The 18396-nt window shown below is 39.4% G+C and overlaps 1 protein-coding gene across 1 annotated transcript in view; it reads left to right on the top strand.

The window, feature by feature from the left end:
- Nucleotides 1-359: 359 nt before the first annotated feature.
- LOC101746244 (obscurin) overlaps nt 360-18396 on the top strand; it is a 124064-nt gene continuing 106027 nt past the window's right edge. The window contains exons 1-3 of the mRNA XM_038010883.2: nt 360-5157; nt 5231-5346; nt 16872-17009. Of these exons, the coding sequence (XP_037866811.1) occupies nt 562-5157; nt 5231-5346; nt 16872-17009 (4850 nt within the window). The 5' untranslated portion in view covers nt 360-561. The remainder of the gene's footprint in view (nt 5158-5230; nt 5347-16871; nt 17010-18396) is intronic.

The following is an 18396-nucleotide window of genomic DNA, read 5'->3' as shown; positions in this document are numbered from 1 at the left end:
GCCACCCTGCCTATTTCTGCCGTGAAGCAGTAATGCGTTTCGGTTTGAAGGGTGGGGCAGCCGTTGTAACTATACTTGAGACCTTAGAACTTATATCTCAGGGTGGGTGGCGCATTTGCGTTGTGGATGTCTATGGGCTCCAGTAACCACTTAAAACCAGGTGGGCTGTGGGCTCGCCCACCTATCAAAGCAATAAAAAAAAAAATATTACATAACCAAACTGAAACGTTGTTGTTTGAACGAATAAACACTCTGTGATTTTTTGTGAGCTGTTCGGAACGGTGTCATATATTTTTGTTTTAAGTAAATCCATCTTTCGCTTGTTTATAAATAGACAGTAACCGGAACAAGTGAACGGCACACCGTCTGCGTGGAAGGTGCGAATCGTTCGGCGCCTAAAGCTCTACCCCGACCGCTCGTGGCATTAGTCGTCTCGAACAACCCGTTCCGACAACACGCGCTCCCAACCGCGAGTTTCTCATACGATCGTCCAACGAAGTATTTTGAGTAAATCTTGAGAACCCTGTAAACAAATAATATGGTAGTGTGAAAACAACAACAATGTCGTTCTGCAGAATTACGGGCCGCAGTAGAGGGCTGCCGAAGCCCAACTACTTTCCTCTTCTCGCACCGATTTCCCCTGCCGATGCGAAGCGCTGCTGCAGGATCACCGGCAAGTCTTACGGGCTGCCTTCACATCATTACATTCCAGTACTACTCACGGCTCGCTCTACGAAGGCTAAATGTAAAATTACGAATATATCCGGTGAACTGGGACCGCATCATTATTCGCCGGAAATTAATTATGGAAACAGAAAACACGAGATGCTGCCGGACTACAGATATATTTTCCCTGTTCTAGACGGTTCGACTGAAGCACAGAAAGGATTGATAGAGTTGCTGTTAGGGAAACAAGTTACGGAAGACAAACGTTATGTTTACACAGTGCAGGAAAGAAGATGTAGTCTAGTGTTTTCTGCTCAGATGGAAGCGGCGGTTCGCGACGGCGACGTTAGGGACGTTATGCTTGCCAAAGATTCGGACACTGTACTTATCAAGACTAAACAGGGTCGCAGCGTTTCAATGGACTTTAAAGATTTTACCGAAGACGTGGAGATGTTCGAAGGTGAGGGACCAAATGCAGAAGTACTTAAACAAAGAGAAATGGAAGAATTAGAAGAAAAAAAGAAGAAAAGGAAACGCACAGCTGGATTATCGTCTATGAAGAAAATTTTTGAAAATAAAGAAAAACTGGCTGATGTTCAAGAATTAGAAGAAGAAAAACAGCGCCAAGATCGAAAAGCGAAAAAAGCCAAGATGGAGGAATTCAAGCATGAGAAACACGACGTGAAATGCTTCACTTACGACAACTTTGATTTGAATCATATGCGCTCAAAATCGAGCATTGTGACGTGTTCTGGAGAATGGAGAAATCAGTTACACCCTCTAGGAGAGTCTTGGAGTTGGGATGAATTTGAAAAAGATATTATTGATGAGAATTTTATACCGAAAGTAACACAACTACCGACGCCCTTAAAGATAGCGCCATATCATTGTGAAGCAGAGATATATGAAGTTAACAAAAATATTAGCGATGTGTCAGTTTCTTTAGAGAGTGTGCCATGCGTTAACCCCCTTAAGCCAGTGAAAGCTCGACCTGAACAGACAGTGTTGAGTGGAATTAAAGAGCTATCAAGTGAAAAGTTGATAGAAACGGCTAATGTTGCTGAAAGATTAATCGAAAACGGAAAAACTGATCTGCTCCCGACCATCGATTGTTTGCCGGAGGTGGTCAAGAATATTAAAAAGGGTAAAAGAAATAAAATAGCTGCAATTTCTGGTCTTACGTTAGACATAAACAAAGCCAAGAAATTTGTTCCTGGACAAATGCTGAATACACCCCAAGGTACTGTTTTTGTGCCGGGACAGACTATTGAGACGCCAGATGGCCCAATATTTGTGCCCGGTCTAAGTGTCAACACGCCTGCCGGACCGGCTCTTATACCAGGTCACATAGTTATGAACGAAAACAACAATGAGCCTTTATTTCTTGCTGGCCAAAATTTAATGACAGCAAATGGTGAAGAGTTTGTTTGCGGTCAAACAATCAAAACCAAGAATGAAACTTATCGGTTCCTTGAAGGTCAAACAGTGCTTTCTGAAGAAGGACTGAAATTCGTACCCGGAAAAACTATTAGCACAGGATCCGAAGAAGTTTTTGTTCCTGGTCAGGCGATTATGACACCGGACGGCGTTCAATTTATTCCCGGTCAAACAATAACAGAAGACACAGAAATCACTTTTACGCCGGGGCAAAATGCGAAAATTAACAATGAGTGGCAGTTCGTTCCCGGGCAAGTACTACAGCAAGACGACGAGTTACACTTTGTTCCTGGTGCCACGATAGCAACACCGAATGGCTTGAAATTTGTTCCCGGTCAAACAATTACTGTCAACGGAGAAAGTTGCTTTGTCCCCGGTATTTCTAAAACTACCAGTGATTCTTCTCTTCAGTTTGTTCCCGGAACAACGTTAGAAACTATTGATGGGCCGAAATTTGTTGAAGGTCAAGTCGTCATTACGAACCACGGGGAAAAATTTGTACCAGGGAAAACTATTGTGCAGGCTGATGGTCACGTAGAGTTTTCTGTTGCCAAATCTGTTGAAGACATAACGTTTACAGAAAGTACACCTACTGGTTTACCAATAGATATCAAAACCTGTTCATTATCAGAAGAATCCCTTTACGTATTCGGGCATATGATACAAACAACTAAGGGCATAGAGTTCTATCCTGGCCCTAGGATCCCGAAAGTGGAAGGTAAAGTTGTGCCTGGAAGACTGGTGAAAAATGATTTAAATCAATCCCGCTTTGTACCTGGTACTATGGTGGAAGGCATTTTCGTACCTGGGCAAATCGTGTTTACTGAAAACGGAGAGCAGTTTGTACCGGGTCAAGTTGTTGATACGGCAGATGGACCAAAATTTGTACCGGGTCAAGTTGTGAATACTAAATCGGGACCAAAGTTCGTTCCCGGTCAGACTATACATACCATCGATGGTCCTCGCTTCGTTCCTGGACAGATTATAGAAACGAAGGCTGGTCCAACATTCATACCTGGTCAAGTAATATCTACAGATGAAGGCTCTAGATTCGTTCCCGGTCAAGTTGTAGATACCGAAGAAGGGCCCAGATTTGTTCCTGGAAGAGTGGTAGAAACTGATGATAATGGAGTCACTTTCGTTCCTGGTCAAATCGTTCAAACACCTGAAGGACTTAAATTCGTAGCCCCCGATCTAACCGAAGGTGAAGAAGGCTTGGAATTTTCAGTGCAAAGTTTCGTTGTCACCCCTGAAGAGCTCAAATTACTCAAAGTAAAAACTAATCCTAATGACACAACGTCTACGAAAGGCGAGCTGACTATCGACACTAAAATGTTAAGGCAGCTCTCAGAAGCAGGTATGTCAATCGGTAGACAGGTTCCAGCCGATTTACCATCAATCAGTGTTATATTAAATCAAACTAAAAACGTAGAAGCCTTGAAGGCATTCGTGACAGACTTCGGTTTAAAAGACGAAGTTGCGAACCAATTGATGGATGTTATTTCATCGATTATTGAAATGAGTGCTCATATAAAGTCTGAAATGCACGACAGTGATAGAAGTGACTCCTCAGCATCATCTGAAATCAAGAAAATCAGAGGAACCAAAAAGCGTATGGATATTCAGGAAAGCGTTGGTTTCATTGGAGGTAATGGACAGTCTGCACATCAAGAACGAGTGAAAAATTCAATTGCTGCCGCAGTTTTGGCAGCCCTGGTAACTGCTGAACAATTTGAAGAAATAAACAATAATAATAGTAAAGAGAAATATCAAATGATTTTGAAATCGATTGACACAATTCTAGGAAAGGCTCTTGATGAAGATTTTGTATCGGCTATGTACGCGATACTTCAAAAAGAGGAAGATAAAGAAATGCTCTGTGATGAAATTCTTGATAATACGTCGGAATCTAAAGTAGAATTAATAAAATTGGCCGTAAATAATGCTTTAAACAAACATTCCATCAATGAAGATGAAATTATTGAAAAATTTGGAGAATTTCTTGGTGCCGAGAACGAAGTATTAGGCCCGGCATTCAAAAATATTTCTAAATGCGACACGAAACTTCTACAACACATACTTGGACGTATTTCTGAGTCAATATATTTCGTAAACACCGACCATGAAGCCACTGAAACGTTGCAAAAAGCGATCGTGTCAGCGGTCCAAGATTCGAGCAGTCAAGAAATAAAAATATTACTAAACGAGAAGTGTGAACAAGAAAACGTGAAGGAATTAATCGCACAGTCAGTCGGGCTCGCTAAACTACTCGGAATGAGAGACATCGCCACAAAACTAATGGCTATTGTGAACAGTGAAGAGGACTTGTCTAAAATAGCATCCGACGATACAAGCCTTAGCATATTAAAACGTTTAATTGTTATGAGGAAGCTCGCGGAAAAATCTCCCAGCTTGCTTTCTGCTTTACGTAAGTTGGAAACCAATCCAGAGTTGGCTCGCACGGACCCTAATCTTAGGGACTTGGTGCGAGAAAGCGCCGCGCTGATGATCATTCCAGAAGAACCACCTCTCATGTCATCACAAGACGTCCCGTTGAGTCTACTTCAGCCTGAAAATAGTCTCGCCATGGAAGACTTTTTGTTCCAGCGTAAGAAGAAAGTCTCTGGGGCTCTGTTGATCATGAAAAAAGGATTGCAAGCTGTGGTTCCTAGAGAAGCCAGTCGCGCGGTTTTAACCGGACAAGTGGCGTACACAGTTCTAGATGAAAATGGAATTCAACATTTCGAACCCCTACACGTATTCTCAGCTTTAAACTTAAGTCAGCCCTCGGCTCATCGCTTCTCAATGTACAGCTGTCCTATTGTGGACAACCAAGATGAAGATCTGGAAACTTTTAACGGCTATTGCAATATCAGTAATAGTCAGATCATAACGAGAATGAGCGGTTGGGGCAGGAAATACAGCGGGGTTTTACTAGATAGGGAGAATACTAGGAGTAGGATGAGCAGCTTGGAAAATACACCCAGTTACAAACGATATCCTTCGCGTTCACTGTCTAGATCTCGTTCCAGCTGTAGCAGGAGTCCTCCTAAGGTACCTTGGATCGTGAAACTGTTTGTTTGTTTTTAATTCTCAGCAACTAATGTGGTTTTTCTGGTTGTTACAGGTGGACGACGTGGTGGTAGCGTCTTCGGACTACACCGCCGCTACCGAAGACGAAGTCTCGTTGAAGACAGGCGACATAGTCGAGGTTCTCGACACGAAAACTGCTCTCGGAGCCAAGTAAGTACATGATTTTATTATTGGCATGAGCTTTGCACAACTGTGCCCTCATTGATGTATTTCGTAAACATATAAATAACTGTACGGACATGCGCGCCTTGTGTAACACTAGTCGTTACTTCAGCTATAACCGTAATAGATTGGGTACTGACTGTTTAGCTCATTAATATGATACATGCTCTGGACAAGACCAGAATTGTGTCTCTTCAAAGCAGTTGCTAATTCAGTAGAGGTCACCTTCATGATTTAGAATGTTTTGTTATTTTATAGGTAATCGGAGGTGTTTGTTTTTTTTTAATACTATTAGAATTTTAGGGAGAATGTGATTCGCCGTTCTGTGCATGGGAACTGTCGCAAAATCCATTTGGCTATTTTTTTAAGCCGTAACTCGTTGGTAGTTCAACACTTGAATGTCCTCTCTAAGTGTTATATATTGACAATTTTAATAGCATGCATACGTAATGCAATACGATTGTTCCCCGCCAACACTCAATGCAAACAGCACGGGTCATCTATTCGTGATACTCCCAAGCGTCGGATTGCATAAAGAAAATGTTCCGGAATGCATATTATCTTCATTTCGATGCGCGAAACATTCCGTATGGTTTGTAAATTTAGACGAGAGTTCATTGCACTTTGACGCTTCACAAATGTTTTGTTTCCTATAATAATTCTTTAATAATCTTCATCATTAATCTATCATCTATATTTAAACTTGCATGCCGCATCACTTGATCTAGTGTTAACTTGTGACGTCAAAGAGTCCATCAACTTGAAGAGTGGTCACCACCAGTCACAGGCAGATGATGCCCAGAGCAGCTGTCTGTGGTAGTCTTTAAATAAAGTTTTAAGAGAGACACGTGTTAAGAACGGACAGAAGATATCAGTAGAATCACATTGTAATGAATATGAATTATTGATACAGGTACAGAGGCCGTGTTTATTGTTACGAGAACCACTTCTTCAAAACGAGAGGTCCATCATTAGATTACGTTTTTAGCGTGCCTACATACAAAATGTACTATTATTAATAAAAAGAAAATAATTATAAATTTACGCAAGGAACATAACAACGGAAAAAACATAAAATTTGCGATCATGATTGAAATAAAAGTCGAATTTGATATTGTTCTTCGACGAATGAAATTTATTGTAATAAATCCCGACTACAATTTTTAACCAAGCAAGCCATGTCAGATGAATTATGAATTCACCTTTGAAACTCACGTTAATATATCCAGCCACCTATGAGCTTATTCGAGTATCCTACCTCGGCTCGGGTTAGTCCCAATATTTACTATTTCATTCTTAGTAACAAGCTGAGAATTTCACTTTTGTTCAATCAAATTTTCTCCTTGATTCGTTTTAAAGGGTAATCCAGTGTCATTGCCATTAATACAAAGAACACTGACATTCAGATTATATGTAGAACTATTATCGTAGTCGGGAAATACTAAGTTTTTATATCTCACAGAATCATTTAGGAACGTAATGTTCACGCGTGCTTACACTTAGCAGACAGTTGATTAGTTGTAAAATTAAATTTTAGATTTATATTAATATGTATAGTGTTTTATTGATTTAAATCATAGCAATGTGCCGGTTAGAATGTTCTCTCAAACGGTTCATGGTGTAAAATTACATTACATAGACCATTGTATATATCAGCTTATAAGATTTGTAATTAAAATATATGTATCATTTTATAGTCGTGATCAAAACTTATTGTGATAACATTGTGTTTCATTAGCTCCTTCGTGTTGGCATTCATTGATTTTATGTATAATATTGTGTACCATGTTAATCATCGATTTAAAAAAGGTAATGTAATAAATTTAGTGAAATGTTTGTAGTTTTTCTTTTTTGTATTTTACTGTATATGCAGTATTTGATGTGATTGCAAGGAATCGTAAGTACAAATGTCAGTTTATAATATACAATGTGTCGACTGGGATTTTGGAGTTTTGTCGTTACGACTGGTAACTATAATTGTGTCCGACACATTATTGAAGAAGTAAGTACGTGAAACAAATTATGTTTGAGGAAAAAATACTTAAATATGTTAAAAATTTTCATTAAAATTGTGAATTTCGATAACGTTATATAAAACCTAAAGTAAAACCTAAAGAACTCGATATTAATATTTCAAATACCTAATTTTACTTTTGTAGACATACTAGCATGTGACTGACCTGACAATAAGTGGCTACCACCGCCCATGAGCATCGGCGATCCACGCATCGCAAATATCTGGGTGCGTTGATTCGAACATTGCCTGTAATTTTAGATTTTAACTTTATGCCAGACAGCTTTGTATAATGACGTCATCGTTCAAGAACGGGATTCAAAATATATGCCATTCCAAGGTGTTAGAAACAGAAGACGTTCTGTCAACTCTAAGCATTTTAATCTTTATCTATACTATACTATAATATAGGTATATAAATATACACCCGATTGACTTAAAACTCGGTATCCATGTAGAAAATACATGTACTTAATGGATAGGCTAATATTTATATGAGTGTTGGACTCCCTAATGATAATCACAATAAATATTAATGTTAATTTTTAAAGACCAGCGAAGCGGGCGAGTACGGCTAGTATCTCATATTTTTATTTAGGTATATATCATAAATATATTATTATACATGGAGTCATTTGATTTTAGAAATACGATGTAAATCAACTTGTAAAATTAATGTATCTAGCTTATGTTACTTTGTTTATCCTTTAAGTTCCTATTCCAATAGTAATTAAGTAATGAAGGACAGCTTACTCTTACATTAATTAAGCATCATAATTGTAAGACATGAGACGCGCTATTAGTTTCAAGAGATCAATGTTGTCCATATTATAAAGCAATTTTCCCGGCAAAGCGTTCCGAGTTCACTGGTCAGGGGTAAAAATAACTATAAAATTTGAGCTATTCTTTATTTCGAAGACCGACTACGTTGACAGAACACACAAGTAGAGATTTATTATGAACACATTTTTCATTCGTTTTGCATAATTTATTGAAAGTTTTCGCTCCACGCTCCGATAGTTAGTATATTATCTGTTGAAATTATTTTGTTATTATTTCTAAGATTTTTATTTAACTCACCTTTCGGTGCGTGGGCATCATCCTGGGTTCGTGAATCATCGTGATTCACGGAATCACGTGTATCATTGTAATTTGTTTCAAGAAAATCGTAGACTAGCTTTTCAACATACACATAATAATATATTCCGTATTACAGTGAAAACAAAAATTCCTTATATTTTGTGCAAAAAAGTCAATATAATTGCATACTACTGCAACAACTACTGCACACGAATTACACAAAATGTACCACCAATTTTTTTTCTGTTGCTTAGTTGGGTGGACGAGCTCACAGCCCACCTGGTGTTAAGTGATTACTGGAGCTCATAATCATCTACAATGTAAATGCGCCACCCACCTTGAGATATACGTTCTAAGGTCTCAAGTATAGTTACAACGGCTGCTCCGCCCTTCAAACCGAAACGCATTACTGCTTCACGGCACATGTAGGGAGGGTGGTAGTACCTACCCGTGCGGACTTAAAAGAGGTTCTACCACCAGTACTTAAAAAGTTTCTCAATTTAGTTCTCCAGTTTCTTAATTTCTCAAGTTAGTTTCTCAATTAAGGGCTTATTTCCTGTATAAAGTTAAATTTATTTTATAAAAATACAATTTATAGACATTTAGCGTTTTAGATTTCATATACTGTGAGCTAACGCCGCGGCTCACCTTAAGGTAATGTGAGATCGATTTTTTTAGGTTTTCATAGATATAACAGGTATTCGGTCTTACAGATCGAAGCGTATAAGACAGACATGCTTTTAGAGCGACAAGGATCCAATAACAACACATAGCTACTAGCAACGACCACTAGCAGCACATTTGAATTGTTTAATCCTATTGCCTATCAAAATCTTCAGGTTTGATTAATAGACAATCCGTTTTCCATCATAACAGGTTTTAAATAGTTATGGTGGTAGACAAGCGTAGAGCTATTAGTGGTGGTAGGACGTCTTGTAAACCCGCACGTAGGTACCACCACGCTGCCTATTTCTGCCGCAAAGCAGTTATTAGAACCGATACGTAAGTATCTTATGTTGTGTCAGAACGCTACTTCGACAAAGCGGCGCGACATGCTAGTCCTCTTATTATGGCGGCCGCTAATTACCTATTCGACCCAGGCGACAGAGCAACGCAAAGCGGCCGTTGCTCGATACATGTTTTATCGGATCCTCCGGATCATCTTTCGGTGTTTTAGACCCCTCAAGCACCGGTCACCGTACTCGTCGAATTCGTTGATTACGACGTAGAGTTCGACGAGTGAACCAACCCAAAGATACAGCCCACTAAGTTTCTCGCCGGATCTTCTCAATGGGTCGCGATTCCGATTCGGTGGAAGATTCTGCGAAGCACTACTCTTGCTAGGGCTAGTGTTAGCAAAGTCGTTAGCTTTGAGCCCCGTAAGTTAACCTACTTATTAGGTTACGCTGATATAACCTCTTAAGGCTATCAGCTTAGGTAGGAAAAAAATATGTTAAAAACAATGGTGACTTCCGGTGGATTTCTAATCACGGGCCGGGAGTCCAGCAAATTCAGCAAAGCAAATTATCAGAGTATTAGAAAATTCTCAGGTGGATGACGAGTTTATTCTCCTGTCTAAGCGATATAAAAATCCGCTAATCCAAAAAGGCATTTACCGCTAATAAATTAGGGCTAAAAAATAAACGGCTGATAGAAGTTTTGGGTCTGTCTCGTATTTTATTATTGAAGACATCAGTGAACGAATAGTGCGATTTGTATCAGTAACGATACGATTATTTCAGTATTTCGAAATGGTAAAAATACAAAAAAATGTAGAAATAGACAAATCCACATGCATATGGCTAGACCGTAGTCGTCGTGTACGTCTGGAAGCCGGCCAACCTGACTAACGCAGGTGAGGAACGTTCTACATAGACAAGCGAAGCCTCGTAAAAATATATAGCTTTCTTTAAATTCTTTATAGAATAATAATGTTGAGAAATATCATAATTTAAGTTTCACATTTTTATGATACTGTCATTAATATAAAAAATACTTTGAGTATGTTTACAACTAGATAGCGTTAAAGATAGTTGAGCGTTTTTTAAAACATGTAAACGTGTAGTTTTTTTTTATTAGAATTAAATAGGTGTATTGTTAGAATTTAGTTGATAGGAAATTCTGGTCTTTATCTTTATCTTTAATATCTCGGAAGAAATCATCTAAATAGACTCGATAGATTGACGGTCTGAATGTTTTTTTTTCCTACCTATGCTGATCGCCTTGAGAGGCTATTTCAGCGTAAACTTAACTAGTAGGTGAGCTCACGGGGCTCAAACCGGAGTGTTGCTAACACTGGCCCTAACAAGAGCAGTGCTTCGCAGAATCTACCACCGGAAACGCGACCCACTGAGAAGATCCGCCGAGAAACTCCGTGGGCTGTGTCTATAGGTTAATTCAGTCGTCGAGCCCTTCGTCGCAAGCGACGGGTTCGACGAGGACGGTGGCCGGTGCTTGTGGTACCTAAAAGCAACGTTAATCGATTGGGAGTATCCGTAATGACGTGCTTAGGGCGACCTCGACTGCTTACCATTCGGTCTACAGGATTGGCTATGTAATTCCCGGCGGCCACGACAAGAGGGGGTCTGAATGCCATTCGGAATTTTTTAATATGCAAGATTCCTATAAAAATAACTTTATTTGTGCTACCGTATCTTCTTCTTTTAACCGGCTACTGGAGTCTATAGACATACATAATTTCAGTGCAATCACCCGCCTTCAATCATGAGTTTCAAGTCTCCAAGTTTGTATTCCATTGCTGTGTGGCAGGGTGCTGGCGGGGTAGGAACCACGGGTGTATATATTAAAAATACGCTCAACCTACCTAATTAAACAAATTAATAAATATTATTTCCGTTTTTTATTACACGATGTGATCGTAGAAGTTGTATGTGAACATGACTGTGTTAATTGCGACCAGTTTGGAGGATATAAACAATGAAATATTAGACTTTACTTACGAAGCTGACGTTCAGTATACAGAAATTTAAAGGCATCTATATATTAATACGTGAAGCAAAAACTTTGTATCCCTTTTTACGAAAATTGCACTAACGGAGGAGTATGAAATTTTCCACACTTATAGAGAATATAGAGAAGCAGTGCACAATCATAATATTTTTTTAAAATAAATGCATTATTTATTATTTAAAGATACGTTAAATCAATAAAGAAAACATTACACACACTACCATGTATTTGACACACACACATGCATACTCTTGTTGTCAAATTTATGAGTAGTAGTAGTTCTATTTTTTCAACTGGAAAGGCAAAGTTATTATACCATGTAGTCTAATATTTTATAAAAAATAAATGAAAAATAGTAATATGAAGTGAAACGAAATGAAGTTGATTAACTTGAAACATTAATCAACTTGAGGTGAGATGATAGTCTTTGACAATAGAACCATAATAGTGTTCAAACTTATGATTTCAATTAATTATAGTCGAATTTCGACTACTGCGGGATCACTAGTTTTTATAAATATATTAACGGACCCGACAGACGTCCTGTATACAAGTCTTATATCTGAAAATTACAAACTTTTTTGAATAGCTTATAACAATCAGGATTGGTTTGAATAAATAAAAAAGGGTATTACAATACCAAATTGTGAACCTAAACCATTCGCAAATTCCCTGGAACACACACAAAAAACTTAATTAAATTCGGACTACATTTTATATATATATAGCATGGGTTGAACCCATTGTTCAGTTGTAGAACGAAAGGTAGTCTATATTAATTCCCAGGGAACAAACTATTTCTAAGCCGCATTTCATCACAATCGGTTCAGTGAATTGGGCGCTGACACGCAATAAACAGACAAGGCTAGTTACGTATTTATAATATTAATACGAATGGGAGTGTTAATATATTTTGACACTGAACAGGCATTTTATGTAATGAATTGTAAGTCTTTATAAATATGATTTTAATTCGAACGGCTGGAGAAGAAAATGGATCAACAAACAACAGACAAACAGATTTCCTGGCACTTGTCACTGGAATGGTTTGTCATATTTTGATGTACGCTCTTTAAATTTTTTTTATTGCTTAGCTGGGTGGACTATAAGCCCACCTGGCGTTAAGTGGTTACCGGAGCGATACTGGAGCCATAGACATCTACGACGTAAATGCGCCACCCACCTTGAGATATAAGTTCTAAGGTCTCAAGTATAGTTACAACGGCTGCCCCACCCTTCAAACCGAAATACTGCTTTTACGGCAGAAATAGGCAGGGTGGTGGTACCGACCTGCACGGACTCAAGTGATGATGACTAAGAGGTTCACCGGAGAATGGGCGGGTTTCTTTGAGTTTCTCTTACGGTAGGAATACCCTAGTTTCGTGGAGTCGGAGTGGTGGATCTCGATGGGGTTTAGTCGGTAGTCGGTTTTGTGGGAGAGGTCCTGCATGGTAGACGCCGCGCAGCGCCTCGCGCGCCTTTCTCAAGGCGTAGTCTCCCGGTAGGAAATGGAAGAAGAGGAGGACTTTGGTCTTCCTCTTCTCCCTCTTCTTCTCTGGAGGCGCCGGAGTTCGACATAACCCGTACTGTTACCCCTCTCGGCCGGGTATCCGTAAACGAATTACCCAGCGTTAAAAAAAAAAATTGAGTACCCTAGTACTGCTATCGATGACTGGTATTTACTGACGGTAAAAAAATTTGCATGCTGGTAGGCATATCACGAGATCTTTTGCCATTGACTCTACCGTGAGCTGCAAGCTTTTTGATAAAATCTCGATAATCGATAATCCCATTCTCTCGGATCGTTTGGAGCCTCTGGGTCTGCGGAGGGACTTCGGTTCCCTCTGTATTTTATACCGTATGTTCCATAGGGAGTGCTCTGAGGAATTGTTCGAGATGATACCAGCATCTCGTTTTTACCATCGCACCGCCCGCCACCGGAGTAGAGTTCATCCATACTACCTGGAGCCGCTGCGGTCATCCACAGTGCGTTTCCAGAGATCTTTTTTGCCTCGTACCATCCGGCTATGGAATGAGCTCCCCTCCACGGTGTTTCCCGAGCGCTATGACATGTCCTTCTTCAAACGAGGCTTGTGGAGAGTATTAAGCGGTAGGCAGCGGCTTGGCTCTGCCCTTGGCATTGCTGAAGTCCATGGGCGACGGTAACCACTCACCATCAGGTGGGCAGTATGCCCGTCTGCCTACAAAGGCGTTAAAAAAAAAAAAATCTGACAACCTTTGAGAGAAATTTTTTTTTGGGATTGAGGCGTTGGTGCGATGCTCAGTCCAAGATATACGGAGCATCCTTCTTCAGAAGCCCCATGCGCTGGACTGATCAGGTGAAAATCCTTACCAAAACCCCACTTAGCGATTGCGTGCGCCAAGCCTCAGTTCGTGAACTATGGAGCACAGCTGTCAAGGCTTTAATAAACAAGGATTCCACATGACCACGCCTGCTCTGCCAGGAATAACCGACCATGATGATGAGGTATACCACTAGTTCGCCGCAAAACGTTCCCATCTGATGTGTGGGTCAGTCGGTGTACATTAAAGACTTCGACATCTGGTCTCAGATTGGTTGGCGGCTTTCACGTGGTGATGTCTATGCACTCCGTAACGACTTTACAATAAGTGTACCGTGCGCTCATCCACTAATCAATGCAATAAAGGGACACTATTTAGTACTTGCTACTTATTATTACTAATAAGTATCTGCATCCGTGATGAGGATAATGAAAATCATGAGTAAGTTTTCAATAATAGTTGTTATTAGTTTCAAATCAATCGGATAAAATCAGTGCGTCAGCGTACGTCATGAACACTCACGAACACAATCAGACCCGATCCTGTAGACCGAATGGTAAATAGTCGACGTCGCCCAAAACACGTCATTACGGATCCTCCCGATCCATTAACGGTGCTTTTAGGTACCACAAGCACCGGTCACCGTCCTCGCCCTTAGAGCCCTTCGTCGAGTTCAAGCGACGGGTTCGACGAGCGAATTAACCCATAGACACAGCCCACTGAGTTTCTCGCCGGATCTTTTCAGTGGGTCGCGTTTCCGATCCGGTGGTAGATTCTGTGAAGCACCGCTCTTGCTAGGGCCAGTGCTAGCAACACTTCTGGTTTGAGCCCCGTGAGCTAACCTACATGTTAGGGTGAAGCTGAAATAACCTCTCAAGGCTATCAGCAAAGTTAGGAAAAAAAAACACAAAAAGCTTAATTTTTCTGCATTAAATAGTAATCGAAACTAATTAAAGGGCAATAATTTCGTCCTATATTTCTTAGCACAGTAGATATGTACTACACGGATATGAACTTATAAGATAGTTCAAAATAGAAACGAAAAAAGTCGATTTAAATTTCAAATTAACGACTGATTTCCCAAATGTTTCGCTTCAGCGTTTTTAAAATACACAACTTTTTAAAACATCGCATTCGTCATTCGAAGATTCACTGACTGACCACAATAATAATTACAGTTTTGTTTCCAATACGACAAATTAAATTTCCAAGTTGTGCTCTCTCGTGTATGATGCTAAGTTATAAACGTTGCACGCTGACGTCAGAGTGAAACTGGGTCGTTCTGAAATAGCTTGTTCCAGGACGACACAGTCAATGCACTGCATCCGTACGTACTGTTGTACCGCTCACGTTTATAAGTCTGTAACACAATATGACACAATTTATATTATTAAATAATACGTTAAGCAAAAATTTTGTGGCCCTTTTTGACGAAAACTGCGCGAACGGAGGACTATGAAATTTCCCACACTTATAGGAAATTTAGAGAAGGACTGCGGGATGCTAATACATATTTAAAAAAATACATTAAACATATATTAAACCAATTAAAAAAACATTACACAAACTACCATGTATTTGACACGCATACTCTTTGTTTAAATACTGTTTTGTTTATTTTCAAACTTTTGTTATTGCATAAAGTCTGTGGTCAAATTGAGAATAGATTAATATTGTTTGCTCTTTAATATTATTTGTCTATAGTGTACCCTTGGCGAAATCTGACAAAGAACCATAACAATTTTCACATTTATAATCACAATTATAGTCGAATTTCGACTACTGGGGGACCATTAGTATTATTAAGTGACTGAGTCGGTGATGCAGTACTGCCTATGTTTCGTTTGAGGTGATTTTTATCACTGGCCCACGGGCCTCGCCTCCTTAGAATTCATACTACCTGAAACCCCTATAATATTCGACTTCTTCATGGCGTTATTTTTATTACTTTTTTTATTGCTTATATTTATGGACGAGCTCACGGCCTACCTGGTGTTAAATGGTTATCTGAGCCCATATATATCTACAATGTAAATGCCGCCACCCGCCTTAAGATATGAGTTCTAATGTCTCAATTTTTAAACTACAACGGCTGCTCCACCCTTCAAACTGAAACGCATTACTACTTGCCTACTTACTTGCTTGAAAAAGCCGTGAGCCCATTTTTCTACGAGAGCAACAAAAGGTCTCTATAGATGAATCGCAGTAGTAGCAGGTCGAGGTTTCCACACCTGTACCTCCTTTGTAATACACGAACAAAGTATTTTCAATATGGTTCTCTAGCCCAGAATTTATCGCATTTCAAAGTGCTTTTAAATTTGAGAATACTGAGAAACGTAAATCAAAGCCCAACTAGTAATTTAAATGAAGTACGACATTGCGACATTGCAGCTGAGTTCAACCCTGACAGTGACCGTCCGACGGTGATTGATGGCAACACTATACCTGCCCACTCGCGTCGCGTGATATTCCACCTAGTACATACATATATCAACCGAAAATATGTTTTGCGAAATCGGAATATGTTTTATTGTGGCTTGCCAATATTATTTTTGTGAATACGCCATTATATTTTTTCGTTTAGCCATTTCTTTGTTTTTGAAGTTAATATTAACCTCTCAACCTCAAAACGTGACACCTATCACAGGAGTAGTTGGCAACCAAATATTAAATATCGAATCGAATAAATCTCAAGCAGCTTCTTTTTTGATGCCTACATATTATGTGCACGAGTAGGTAATCCTATCAACACCTGAATTTCACTTAAATGGAACTAACCTTCAGGTTGTATCAACTGTTTAAAAGACTTCGATCTTGGACCGCGCGGTACAGCAATCAAGGTCTCGAACCACTTGACCAACGGGGCAATTAAAATTAAAAACTCAAAGCTGATCATAGCCGCGCTCATAATTATCACAGCAACCCTCAAAATGTCTGCAGTTGAACATAAGTCCCTCACAGATTTCCAGATCTCCCACCAACTAGATGCCATTTAGGTTTCATAATTAGTATAAATATTATAAAATTAATCATTAGAGTGATATGCCTTTAGAACCAACACTAAAAGACGTGCATGTTAAAAAAATATTCTTCCATAAGCCTTGTTTCTAACATACCTACCCTAACTGATGGCCCTTATTCCCAGGAGGCCAAAATTAGCGGACTTGGACGTCGAGGCGAGCCTCCTGGACACATCAGCAGCGAAGCACAAGATTGCTATACGACCGAAGAAAAATCACCCGAAGAACAAATCCGGAAAGAGAGTCAATGAGAACGAAGACAGGTATCTGTTGTTCAAAACTTGCGGGTTTTTTTTAGGAAGTTTTCTTCTTTGATGCTTTGTGTTTTATTCGCGTAAATGGGAGACAAACTCACCGTTCACTACTTATAAGCGAGCATAGAAGGGTAAAGACATTAAAATGTCCTAAAGCGCTTCATAGAAAGAAATAAGCCGAAGCGTAGCCATTAATGTCCATACGAGGCCAATATCCACAGAAGGATGGCGAGGATTTAAACAAAAAAGCTGTTTACGACAAAATTGCCGTCCTAAAAAAAACTAGTAGAAAATATTAATAAACAATGTTTTGCTTTATATAATTTCCCCTAGCGACAATTACATAACAGTAATAAATTAGCTACATTGCTGTGAGACATTGTTAGTTTCGGTAAGATTTTCATGAGTTGTTAGTAAGTGGAGAATCGAAATAATCAACGTAGCTCTAAAAAGTGTTAGGCTGAAGTAACGTTAACAAAACTGCTGGGCTTTGGGTACAAATTTATTTAAATTGGGTACAGTTTTGTTTGAGACCTGCTGTGGTTAAGAAAGCTAAGGTATTCAGAACATTACCACTAATTATTAATAATTAACATTACAACTAATGCGAGATTGAGCCGTGATTGTAGTTTAAAGTTGATATATATATTTTTTTTATTGCTTAGTTGGGTGGACGAGCTCACAGCCCACCTGGTGTTAAGTGGTTACTGGAGCCCATAGACATCTACAACGTAGACGCGCCACCCACCTTGAGATACAAGTTCTAAAGTCTCAGTATAGTTACAACGGCTGCCCCACCCTTCAAACCGAAACGCATTACTGCTTCACGGCAAAAATAGGCGGGGCGGTGGTACCTATCCGCGTGGACTCACAAGAGGTCCTACCACCAGTAATTACGCAAATTATAATTTTGCGGGTTTGATTTTTATTACACGATGTTATTCCTTCACCGTGGAAGTCAATCGTGAACATTTGTTAAGTACATATTTCATGAGAAAAATTGCTACCCGCCAGCGAGATTCGAACACCGTTGTATCGCTAGATACGAATGCACCGGACGTCTTATCCTTTAGGCCACGACGACTTCAAAATTATTTTACTAGCAGTGGTACTGTTACAAGTTTTTGATCTCAACAGACTCATCGCTTGACCGAGAATGCTCAGATCGGTACATAAGTAATATTATAAATAATAATATAATCTTCAACACGAATATTTCTTTTTAGTTACCCACAAATATACAGCGCGGTTTAATGAAGTATTATAAACGAATTACTTTAATCTGGTTAACATTTAGTCGAACTAGTTCAGTGCGCTTAGTGCGAGTTTTGTAACGTTCTCGATAGCGTAAAAGTTAACTCAAATTTGTATGGAGTTGGAATGTTGCTTACGTTTG

This window comes from Bombyx mori, chromosome 5, assembly GCF_030269925.1.
Source record: "Bombyx mori chromosome 5, ASM3026992v2".
Taxonomy (NCBI): Eukaryota; Metazoa; Arthropoda; class Insecta; order Lepidoptera; family Bombycidae; genus Bombyx; species Bombyx mori.
The sequence above is the reverse complement of the archived record's forward strand: the minus strand, read 5'-3'. Positions and strand labels throughout refer to the sequence as shown.